We start from the raw sequence: 12,380 nt of genomic DNA on the forward strand, positions 1-12,380 counted from the left end.
TAGTTAATCAATTAACTTATTTCGTTATTTAAAATGTTTCTTGATACTTGATGAATAAATAATATATCAAAGAAGAGAAAACTGTTATTTGGATATCAACAGCAAATTATGCATAGAAAGATTGAATGAGATTCCATATTGTGCAGGGGGAAATCTTTAAAACTGCTGTCTTTAATTTATGGAAGGCCAGGATACCAGAGTGTCAGTATAATCTAGCACAACATTTGCTTAGTAGTGTTTGAATTATACGATAGAGTTCAAGGAAACTGGGAAATCTGGTCATGCTGACCTTACATCTTTTAATGAATGCGCTGGCTTGCAGAAGGCATAGCAGCTGATGCAAGCCCACTCCCTCTTGCAATGCGTGAAGGATGTTCATATAAACACCCCTTGTAATATTACTGATGGCGAGTGATATAGCGCCCACAACGTATGCACCATGTCATGATCATTGTACCATTGCTCAGCTTGTGAAAAGGGGCTTGTACAGGAACAGAACCTATTTAGAGTTGAGGCAAGGTATATAGAAGCCTGTTGTGAGTTTCACCCAAGGCAATGAAATTGTCACATTAGCACCGGACAGCATAAAGATTAATGGAGGATAGCTGCCAGAGCAGAACTTTTCCTCCACTCCACCGACCAGTAGAGCTGAGTTGGTGCAGTGTGGATACAGTAAAACTATGCCACTGACATTAACAGTGAAACATTCAGCCAGGACAAAGAACAAGCTGTATCATGCCTATGATACACAGTTCAGATGCTACACTACTTTTTACTCAAAGCTGGATTACAAAAAGTTTCAAATGTACTTGCTGTTTTTATTAACAATTTAATTCTTATTAGTTAATTCAAAAATCCCTGAAACAAGCAACTGAACATCCTTAAGTAAATGCAATTCCCCAAACACTAATATAAATAAATAATTTATATAAAATATAATATAATATAAATAAAAATATTGGTCCCAATTCAACTAAAATGAGTTGTATTTAAGGCTGAAATCCTATACATACCTGTTCATAAGTCCCACTGAACTCAATGAGACTTACTCCTGAATACATAGATTGCACTGTCCATCTTCCTATACATAATTTGCTATTGGAAAATAACTCAAACAGTATTTTTTAAATTCTCTTTACGATGCTACTGATGAAACTAAGGAAAGAAAGGAGCTATATTTTGTTCTTTATTCTAGAAAAAAGTATGAGTTCATTTTAACTACAAAATATATTCAATTCAAAAGTTGTCATATATTACAAAAACTAAAATTGCGTAGAGTGTAAGGATATGATGACCTTTAACTATGACATAAAAGGCAATTCAACTGGTTGTTTAAAATATGGCACACTTTATCATTCCAAGTACTAAAAATACACCTAGCATAACAGGCATCCTTGTTAACAATGTTCCAAAGTATTGAAGTATAGATCTTAACATAGTGCTATTTGTGAAAGCTATTTTAGTACAGTAGGTACAGACTATTCTTTATTAATCCAGGCTTATAGTTGCCTGCATTCTTTGCTAAATGGAGATTAATTTATGACCATATATTTGGATTCCAATATACTTCTTGAAGAAAACAAAACATGGAAAGAGTTTTTAGCAATTTATTTATTATATTTTAAACCACCCAATAACCACAGTTCTCTACATACAACATTTATTTGAAGTGATTACTAAAATATACATACAAATGTGTTGCCAGATTTTCCAGAAGCTCTTAATAGCATATTTTAAAGTGTATGGATATCTCTATTTTTTTAAGAATGTGAAAAGCTAGTTTGACATCTATGTAAAATATTTCTCTGTTCTGAAAATGGAGTAGTTTGCAAACAGTGACCCTCTACAATAATTTCACCAGCTTTATAATAATTAGTAACACAATTGTTTATTATGTTGCTTATTTTTCTAAAATGTAGACTTAACTAGTCCTATCTTGTTCAGTTGAGAAAGGATGATTTTTTTAAAAAAAGTTCTGGTTTAAATCTCTAAATTTCTCCTTGCAGGAAGGAAAATTAACCACCAAATGGTTAGTTTAGAAAACAAAATTCAAATCATTTTCATGGTGATTGGTTCCCAGAGGAAGGTTTTGCGCACATATGAATTTGCCGACTGAATCAGATCCAGACAGTTCCAGAGGCACAGAGCCTTGGCCAAGATCCACAAAGCAAGTTCTATAAGGGAGCTTTATACTTCTTTGTCTCCTCAAACAAGATTCATAAGAAGTTTGTGATAAGTCATAGTGGTCAATTGTTTAAATGCAAAAGAGTAAACAATTCCAAAGGGCTTGTGTGAGCCCTTGTGAGAGTTTGGAACCTAGCTCTTTTACTCAATACCACTTATACACACACTGTCAAGTAGATGATTGGCTCTGTCAGGTGGTCACATGATAAACTTTATCATGTAAGAACAAACCCGGGGATATTCTTCCCGATAACAGGTGTTCAGCACTGTCAGAATTGTGAGTGCTGATAATCTGTTCTGCAAAACAGATTGGGGTGGGGCGGAAGATACTCTTGCACAACAGATCAAACCCAACTACATGTTACATATTAAATGCACTTTTAAAAAGGTGTGGTTAAGTTGGTCACTTGTATTTTGAAGGAGAAGCAGCAGCCCAGGGCCCTAATTCAGACCACGCTCCTGATCTGAATCAGGGCCCATACCAATTTCCTACCCCAAATTCTTGCAGGCTGCTATTTGTCCCCAACGATGAAACTGTAGCTGTGGGAGGAGTTTCATTGTGAAAACAGCACTGGCTCCTGATCAAGATTGGAAGCACAATCTGGAGCAGTGCCCACATGGATGCTTTTCTTTCAAAATACGAACAGCCAGCTAAAGTACGTTCAATGTAACGTGTAGCTTAGGGTGGCCATATGAAAAGGAGGACAGGGCAGTTGTATAGAAAAGGGAATTTCAACAGGTGTCATTTGTATGCATGCAGCACCTGGTGAATTCTCTCTTCGTCACAACAGTTAAAGCTGCAGGAGCCCTGCCTAGTGTGACCAGATATAAAAGAAGACACAGTTCCTGCAGCTTTAACAGTTGTGATGAAGAGAGAATTTTACCAGGTGCTGCATGCATACAAATGACACCTGCTGAAATTCCCTTTTCTATACAACTGTTAAAGATACAGGAGTCCTGTCCTCCTTTTCATATGGTCATCCTAGTGTAGCTACTTATGCTACAAGACTCATTGTAATTTTTAGATTTTAATTTATTATTTATTAGATTTGCAGTCCAAAGAGTTCTCAAAGTGCCTCAACAAAATAAAAACAAACAAACCCTTATTGTTGGTGAGGTCAGTCCTGCTGAATTAGGAGCAGATGTATGCTAGCATTTTTGCCTGTTTCCATTAACCTAGGTTAAGAATTAGGAAGTGTTGATGAAAATGTTAAAACATCCAAGAGGAATGTAAATGTCAAATCCACTGTAAGTCCTATTTAGACCCATTGAAATGTATCAGATTTAAGTTAATCATGATTAACTTTAAGTCCTATTCATTTCAATGGGTCTACACTAGGACTTATCCTGGACCTTATCCGAAATTAAACAGGAGACTTTTTCCATATTTGCAAAGTTGGACATGACCCAGCCAGATTACTGTTTTGCATTATGTTGATTTTACTGGGAGAGTTAAGCATGTGCTTATGTCTTTCCTACTAAAATTAACAGAATATAAGAGATTGACTGGACTATGCATTTTTTTCATTTAAAGTGGAAAATAAAATGGCTGTATTGCCATTAATTATAATCCAGTGGCATAATATTATAGCACAATAACTACAGGCTCATTCCTATACACACTTATATGGGAGCAAATCCTACCGAATACAATGAGATATACTATCAAGTATTCATGTGCACTACATATTTTAAGGCTGCAATCCTATGTACATTTGAGAATGGAACATTAAATAACATTTACTTATTGCAAAGTAAATATGCAAACGGTCCAATTACCGGATCCTAGTCCTTGATTAAAAGTGAGTCCCACCAAATCCAATGGGCCTTATTCCAAAGTAAGTGTAATCTGGAGTCCAGGCATATTCACATCTATTCAGAAGTAAGCCTGATAGAGCTTAATGGGACTTATTCCCAGGTAAGTGTTCGTTTCTTATTGCTAAGGCCCTAATCCTAAAACATTGGCATGCTTCTAAATTCCATTTCTTCAATGGAATTTATATGCACATAAGATTTATTTTTATTTAATCCCTTCAAGAAAAATAGCAATGATATTTGTCATTTTAAAGTGCAATGTTTAATGTTATAATATTGATTTATGTTATGGAAAACCAACACTGACAAAAAATGGGGAGATAAAATATTTTTGTCTGTAGTGTTAACTTTCTTTTAAATATTATGACATACTTTTGAATTTCTGGGTTTTTTTTAAAAAAAAACATTTATATCCCGCCCTATATCATTAAGATCTCAGGGCGGCATAAATATAGATGAATATTGCATGAGAATATTATTGGTTGGATAAGGATGATTTACACTTCTAACAGTCACAGTAATACCAATAACTGTGTGCAGTTAAGTAAATGAGATGATTGAAATGAATTATTTAATAAATCCTGGCTGGAAACAACCACCAAAGGTACTTTTAAAAAAATAAAAAAAATATAGGGAGGCAATTTATGCTGGTGAGGACTAGTTATATGCAAAAAGAAGCACCTGTCTCTAGAAAATATTTACACTGAAAGAACCTCACATGCTAGAGGTGGCTTGTGTAATTACAGAAAGATGGGGGGTTATTCATAGAATCATAGAATAGTAGAGTTGGAAGGGGCCTATAAGGCCATCGAGTCCAACCCCCTGCTCAGTGCAGGAATCCACCCTAAAGCATACCTGACAGACGGTTGTCCAGCTGCCTCTTGAAGGCCTCTAGTGTGGGAGAGCCCACAACCTCCCTAGGTAATTGGTTCCATTGTCATACTGCTCTAACAGTCAGGAAGTTTTTCCTGATGTCCAGCCGGAATCTGGCTTTCTGTAACTTCAGCCCATTATTCCGTGTCCTGAACTCTGGGATGATCAAGAAGAGATCCTGGCCCTCCTCTGTGTGACAACCTTTCAAGTATTTGAAGAATGCTATCATGTCTCCCTTCAATCTCCTCTTCTCCAGAAGAGAACCTAGTGGTTTCAGTCTTTCTTCATAGGGCCCCTGGAAACAAATTCTTCATGAAGGGAAGGAAAACTAATGTTGCAATCCTATCCCCTCTTACTTGGGAATAAGTTCCACTGAATATATAAGCTAAAGTGACCATATGAAAAGGAGGACATGGCTCCTGTATCTTTAACAGTTGCATAGAAAAGGGAATTTCAGCAGGTGTCATTTGTATATATGGAAAATCTGGTGAAATTCCCTCTTCATCACAACAGTTAAAGCTCAGGTAGTCAATAAATAATTTTTTTACTGGTGTTTTAAATTTGTAATTTTGCATTGCTGCTGTTTTTATCTGGTTGAGCTTTTATTCTATATTATGGTTTTATACTGTTGTTTTATATTTTGAATGTTTTTAATTTTTGTGAACCGCCCAGAGAGCTCCGGCTATTGGGCGGTATAGAAATTCAATAAATAAATAAATAAAATAAATACTAGAGTGACCAGATTTAAAAGAGGGCAGGGCACCTGCAGCTTTAACTGTTGTGATAAAGAGGAAATTTCACCAGGTTCCCCATATATACAAATAACACCTGCTGAAATTCCCTTTTCAATGCAACTGTTAAAGATACAAGAGCCCTGTCTTCCTTTTCATATGGTCACCCTATATAAGCCACCTTCTTCCGAGTACATGTCCTTAGGTTCTCACTGCTTGCAACAAGAAGCAAGTTTCACTGAACTCAGTGGAGCTTCCTTCCAAGTAAAGATGTTTTAGATCAGGCTGTGCAGAACCAGTGCAGGGTCCACAGAAGGAATGTGAGGCCTTCATCTTCTCCTCAGTTATGATCCTAAGCACCTTCATTTAGAAATAAACTCTACTAAAAATGAATGACATTCCCTTCCAAATTCATATGGCTAGGATCAGGGAGGCACTTTAATGAGATATGTCAATATTCACAGGTGAATATCGACTAATTATCTACTATGGGGCTAGACCTGTGTAAAGTGACATCAAGACTGTAAACGTAAACATATTTGACATGAAACAAGTCCAGTTGAACTCAGTGAGACCTACTTCTAAATAAATATGTCCAAATCAGGCACAATATTTATTTTAATAGCTTTTACAGATTGAGATTCTCAAAGAATATCGAATTAACTCTTCTGTATTTCATCACAGTGGCTATTTCTGCACAAGTATGAATGTTTTATTCATTTCCAGTTATTTCCTTGATTGCAACAGGGCTGATGAACCTTCATCAACCTCATCTGCAACAATGATATCATCACACCCCACATATAACGCCCATTCTTTTGCCGGCCTAAAACAAGTTTGCTCACTTATTAGCATGTGGTTCCAGGGAGATTCCTTCTTCAGAAAGGCTACAGAAGGAAACCTGGGGGGTACTTCCAGTACAATACAATACACATATGCTCAAAAATAAGTCCCACTGAGGTCAATGGGGTTTACTCCTAGGCAAGTGGGCACAGGAATGCAGCCTTAGATTCCTTCAGGGGATATATGGAATGTTTTTCCACTGCCAGGACTTATTCTCACATCTCCATTTTCCTAGTTACCAACCCCACTTTAGGAGATGTTTATAAAACACTCATACACCGTGTGTGTGTGTGTGTGTGTGTGTGTGTGTGAGAGAGAGAGAGAGAGAGAGAGAGAGAGAGAGAGAGAGGGAGAATGAACACATATGTGTGTATATAAATATAGTGTCTTAAATATATATGGAAGCAAATGGAAAAGGAATCCCTAATTCCGATGAGAGCGCGCTCACAAAGGATACGATTCAAATGAGAAAGCTGCCTCTGGCGAAGGAGCGTGGCCCAGCGGGGGGGGGGAGAGGGAGGGAGAGAGAGAGAGAGAGACTCACACACAATCCCATATGTGTCTACTCAGAAGTAAGCCCCATCGACTTCAATGGGGCTCACTCCCAGGACACTGTGTTTAGGGTTGCCGTCTCAGGAAAACCAGAGATTCCCACACAGAACGCGCCAGCCGCCCTCAGGAAGTCTCGCCACCAACTCACCCAGGACCACGGCGAGGATGGTGCTGAGAAGGAGCCAGTTGTTCTTCAGGAAGCGCCTGCAGTCGCATCCCTGCTTTTTGCTGCCGGGCTCCTTCACCATGATGCCTTGTCTGAGTGGCGGAGGCGCTGAGAAGAGGCGCAGGAGGCCGGCGGGGCGCGCGCGCAAGAGAGCAGGTGGAGGAGCAGCGCAGCGCCGGGGCTTGGGCGGCAGCGGCAGAGAAGGCTTTCGCTCGCGTTCTGACGGCTCGCTGCTGCTGCTGCTTTTCGCCGGAGCGTGCGTGCTTGCGTGCGTGCCAGGGTGCCGCGCGGGGGCGGGGGGCTACGCCGTGCTCGTTCGTCGCTCTGCGGGTCTCGTTTCTTTCTGTGCTGCTAGCCTGGTGGCGTCTGCCCGGCTCTGCAGCGCGTAGAGATAGACGGGCTGCGCGCGCGCGCGAGCTGTCAGGCACGCCGCTACCTGGCAAAGGCAGCCTCGTGGCGCGCGCTCCGTGCTCCCCAACCTGCCCTGAGTGGGTGACTAAGACGATGGGTACAGTGTTGGGCGCTGCCCAGCAAAACGCTGCTTCCGCGTGCAGCTGCCTCAGACTAAAAGAGGAAACCACCACGGAGGTGTCTGTGTTTACAGCTTCTCCCAGGCACGCCATCTCCTGAAGCAAAAACACCAAGAAAGGGGTAAAATCCAATAAAAGTCCTACTTAGAACAGATCTATTGAAATAAATCAGACTCAAGTTAAGTCAGCCATGACTAACTTAAATCGCATGCATTTCAATGGATGCAATCTAAGTAGGACTTCGGTTGGATTTTACCCCAAAAGTCTTGTGGCACCTTTAAAGACTAACACATTTATTCTAAACTTTACTCTTACATTAAGGAAGAGCTAGTTTAGTGAGCTAGTTGGATGTTCCATTTTGTTTTCAAAAGCAGTGCTTTCTCAACTTCTTTCTCTCCTTGGTTCTTTAATAAATGTATTGAATCGGAAACTGGACTTGATGATTTGGTTCTCTTGCCTAGCCTGGAAGTTCGCTTACTCGTGTGCTGGACTGCTTGGCAAACCAAGTTCTTAAGGGGTGTAAAGGAAGCTCTAAAAAATAAAAATAAAAGAGCCTATCCTTCTCCATATGTTTAAAAGCCTGTCTTTACCTATGGGCAGGAAAAGAGATATTAAAAAGACAGGAGAGTGGTGGTGGTGGTGGTGGTGGTGGTACCTATGAAGAACACAGGAAAAAGAGTGTTTTTCAGCCTACTCTGTCTCACAGGGTGGAGGTACAGACATACCAGTTTGTCACAAATTAGGTATATTAGGGACATTCCAGACTTAGTTTTATTGCCTCAAGAGGACTCTGCTGACAATTTTGGGTTGTAGAGGGAAAATTCCTTCACAGTAGAGTTTTGAGTAAAACTAAGCACTGTTGAGATCAAGATTCAAATTGATAATCTAGTTATGCTGCTGAGGTGAAACATTGACTCTCTAGAGGCTAGAGAGAATGCCTCTTTGGCTCTTGTGGTTACTGTGTGCATGTTTTCTAGTGAGACAGTGATTCTCCTCCCCCCTCTACTCAAATTCTATGAGAAAGAAAGGTGTTGGAGGAAAACCATCCATTAGCTTTACATCTCCACCTCTTGATGCATCAAGTTTTTCTTTAGTCTGCCAAGGAGGCAGGTTTAGTAAATCTAGAAGAGAACAGAGCAAGAGAACTATCCTTTCTCTTTTCCTTCCAACCCTCTCTGAATTTCTCTATCCTCAGCTGAAGAATGCTTCACGTGTTATGTATTTCTTTCATTTAAACCTATCATATTTCCTGCCATGTAGGAAACCCTATGAAATCCATGGATAGAACACTATTTGTGTATAATTGACACCATAAATTCATGCTTTGTTCTATATAGTAGTGCATGTGTAATGTAACAGGGGCCAGCATTACTATGAAGCAATTTGAAGAAATAGTTTTAATTAGCAAATGTCAGAGAAGTGCCATTTTTCTGTATCCAACCTCCATGAGCTCCATCAGATGAGCTTTTTATTCCATGCTTGTTACTGGACACTCACAGATTTTCGCGGGTCCCTCTAACGTCATCTGCCTCCCATGTGCCTCCCGACCCTTCTAGCCGTCTTCGTGCCACAAAAACAAAACAAAACAAAAAACCTCAATAAGTCTGACTTAAAATAAAGATGGAAGTTGCCGCTATCTCCTGCTGTGTGCAGGAGAAGCAGTGCGATCAAAATGGCCCACTGAATGGGCCACGTGCATGTTGTTTACTTCCTCTTTCATAAGAGGAAGTAATGAGGGACAAATGCGCAGGTGGAGAAGTGATGGTAAGCAAATGTAATTTTCCCCGTGTGATGTCACAACATGTCTTAATGTCATTAGGACAAAAAATGTGGAGAAGGATGCCATTTTCACTTACACAAATGTCTAAGGCCAGCATTTGAAAAGCATTGCTTTACTCTGCATATGATCTCTTGGCAAATCCACATTCTCAGTTCCCTCAGATTCTTCATCCCTGTTCTCCCAGATATCACCATCTTGGAAACAAGTGCAACTTTCTTTGGTTGATTTACTCCAGTGGTGCAAGGGGAAGTGGAAGGTACTCAGAAGCACAGTTAAGATTGAGGTAACCAGCTACTAACTCTATATTTTCAATTTCTCTCACTTTTGCAACCTTTGTCCTGTGCATTCAAGTTTTCGTTTTTAAACAGACTATTATGCTCTATGTGAGATTTTTCCTTCACTAATCTCAGTATTTAGCAACTTCTTCCGTTGTCCCTTTCTCCCTCTAGCACAATTAAAGCTATTTCTAGACTTCCACAAAAATCTGCAATTAAAGCTTATAGACTGTATCCTGCTCTGGTTGTGCTTTGCTATATGCAACTAGCAGCTTCAGATGTGGATCTGCATCACAATCTGCATTAAGTAAGTCTTCCATGTTCAATGGAGATCAGATGATCGTTACAATGTGCATCTGGGCATCTCCTTTGTGGGATCTGACATTTCTGTAAATTAAGATGCCCAGACAAAAGTCACAGTATTTCCAAATATAGAGCTGAATCCAATGGTGTCTCTCAGCCAGCAGAACAAACACCACTAACCAACTGAATTATCCCTCCTCCGTAGCTCCCATGCATCCTCCAAATCTGCTCCTGAGGGTTGGGGGATCCTCTGGACCAAACCTGGGGTGGGTAAGCTGTGTAGGGAGAAGGAGAGAAAGGGAATCTCACATTGCGCAAATGAGAGTCTGCCTCCATTACATTGGTGTTCCCATCTATGAGTGTCTATATGTTGAGGGAATTTGTGTTGTTTACCCGGGGTTTTTGTTCTTCCTGGTTCTTTGGTGGGATTGTTATGGGCTGAATTACACAGGAAGCAAGGAGCAACACGGGGTTTGAATTGAATACTTCCCCTCCATTCACTTCCAGAGAGTTCTATTGAGACAGTGCCATCTAGTGGTGGAAGATCCTGCTGTTTCCCAGCTATTACCACTTTAAAAGTGGTTCTTTTTATCCTGGGAATTCCAGAGGATTCTGCAGGAGACATCCTGGTTGACAACATCATGAAATTGACCCAAAAACTTCCATGAGTGGCCAATCATGACCATGCAATAAATCTCTCATTTAGAGGAGCCCTATATCACTTGCAGTAATGAACAAAATAAACACGTTCATCTATTTTATATTGCATCCTACCTGTACCACCCAGAAAGAAAGAAAGCGTAGACCTATGAAAGTATAAAGAAAACAATCTGTGGTGAACAAGGATACAGATGGATAAGCATTATGTTTGTTCAATAAATTATTGTTCAGCATCAGTTTCACAAAATAGCTCACTGAATGGAAAAATGGCACAACATTTCCATATCAAACCAAAACATCACAGTACCCGAAAACTGTTTTAAAATTCATTCTCGTACCTACTGGGATCAACATAGCACAGAGCTAAACCCATTAATAGTATAGCTCAGTCAAAAGTTTGTAAAACACTAATGCTGTAGCCAAATGTTAGAAGGCTAATAGCAAGCACAGCTGATGAGTTTTTCTTTGAAGAAACATCTAGTTGTCAGATGCTAATACTGAGAGAGGCCTGCTTATTGTAATCACTAGACTGGCTGAAGCACTCAAAACAGCCTTACATAATCTGATCAAAATGTGTATACATGTACATGTCTGTGTTCATAGCTAGTAGGAAATAAAGCTTAACTGGTGTGTTGTAGTGGGCAGTGTATTTTCAACTGAAAGGCCTTGGGTGAAATCTGGATTTAACAGCGAAGGTTATTACCTAATAACCAAGTTTACCAAATTCTTATTTTGATAAAATGAGATAATCCTATGAATACTACCCTGAGCTCTTTGAAAGAAGTGATATATAAAAAACATTTAAAGTGAACAAATGGTTATGTTAGAAACAAGAAAGGGGTAAAATAGAAATGATTCCCTCCCCCTGCCCAAAACAATTATCATGGGGGGGAAAAAGCTAGAAAAGATGTTAGGAATGAGACGTTTAAATTTTTGGATGAATAAACATGTATTTTTTTAAAAAATGGTTTTAGTACTGTGTTTTGACAGATATTGGCTCCAATCCTGGATGAAGATTCAACTTTGCACTTTCTGTATGGGTAACCAAACACAAATCTGCAATAAAAATGTTCCAATACAATGAAAAAGAATTAAAGATATCACAGACTGATGGATCACTCCTGAAGTTGCTGAAAAGAAACACATAATAATAGAAAATGATGCTAAGAGCTTCTATTCTGGAGGGTTTGCAGATGAACAATCGTGTCTCCAATGAACATACTTGGTCAGCATATAAAAGGTAATATTTTATTTTATTATTGAAGAAGACATTTTGATCTGTGCATTTATTACACCAGAATCCACTTCCAACATAAAAAAATCCTTTAAAGGAGAATGAATTCCAAAACAAATATACATGGAAAACATAACATTGGAATCATGTCAAATTGTCAGGAAAAGAAGGAAATTAGTGTTCAGCCAGCAAGGTAATCAAAGTGATAAGCTTATCACATGATAAACACCCGTCAGGGATATGGGGCTTGACCTGTAACCTCTGGTACTGCTGAGGGAGTTATATTGGGGCTTACATTGCGTTGAGCTGAGGGCAGCCCAAGGTGCAACATTCCTCATCCAGTTTGGTTGGCCCAATTATTGTCTGCAAGGCATTGTCTGACTGACATCTAGGTAGGCTTGTCTAGATTTGTCTATGTTTTCTTCCCTTTCTTG

General features: G+C 39.4%; 1 protein-coding gene across 1 annotated transcript in view; it reads right to left on the reverse strand.

The window, feature by feature from the left end:
* Window positions 1–7,266, reverse strand: part of SLC1A1 (solute carrier family 1 member 1) — a 46,076-nt gene extending 38,810 nt beyond the window's left edge. The window contains exon 1 of the mRNA XM_063129284.1: window positions 7,147–7,266. Within this exon, the coding sequence (XP_062985354.1) occupies window positions 7,147–7,246 (100 nt within the window). The 5' untranslated portion in view covers window positions 7,247–7,266. The remainder of the gene's footprint in view (window positions 1–7,146) is intronic.
* Between the last annotated feature and the right edge of the window lie 5,114 nt (window positions 7,267–12,380).

This window comes from Elgaria multicarinata, chromosome 6, assembly GCF_023053635.1.
Source record: "Elgaria multicarinata webbii isolate HBS135686 ecotype San Diego chromosome 6, rElgMul1.1.pri, whole genome shotgun sequence".
NCBI lineage: Eukaryota > Metazoa > Chordata > Lepidosauria > Squamata > Anguidae > Elgaria > Elgaria multicarinata.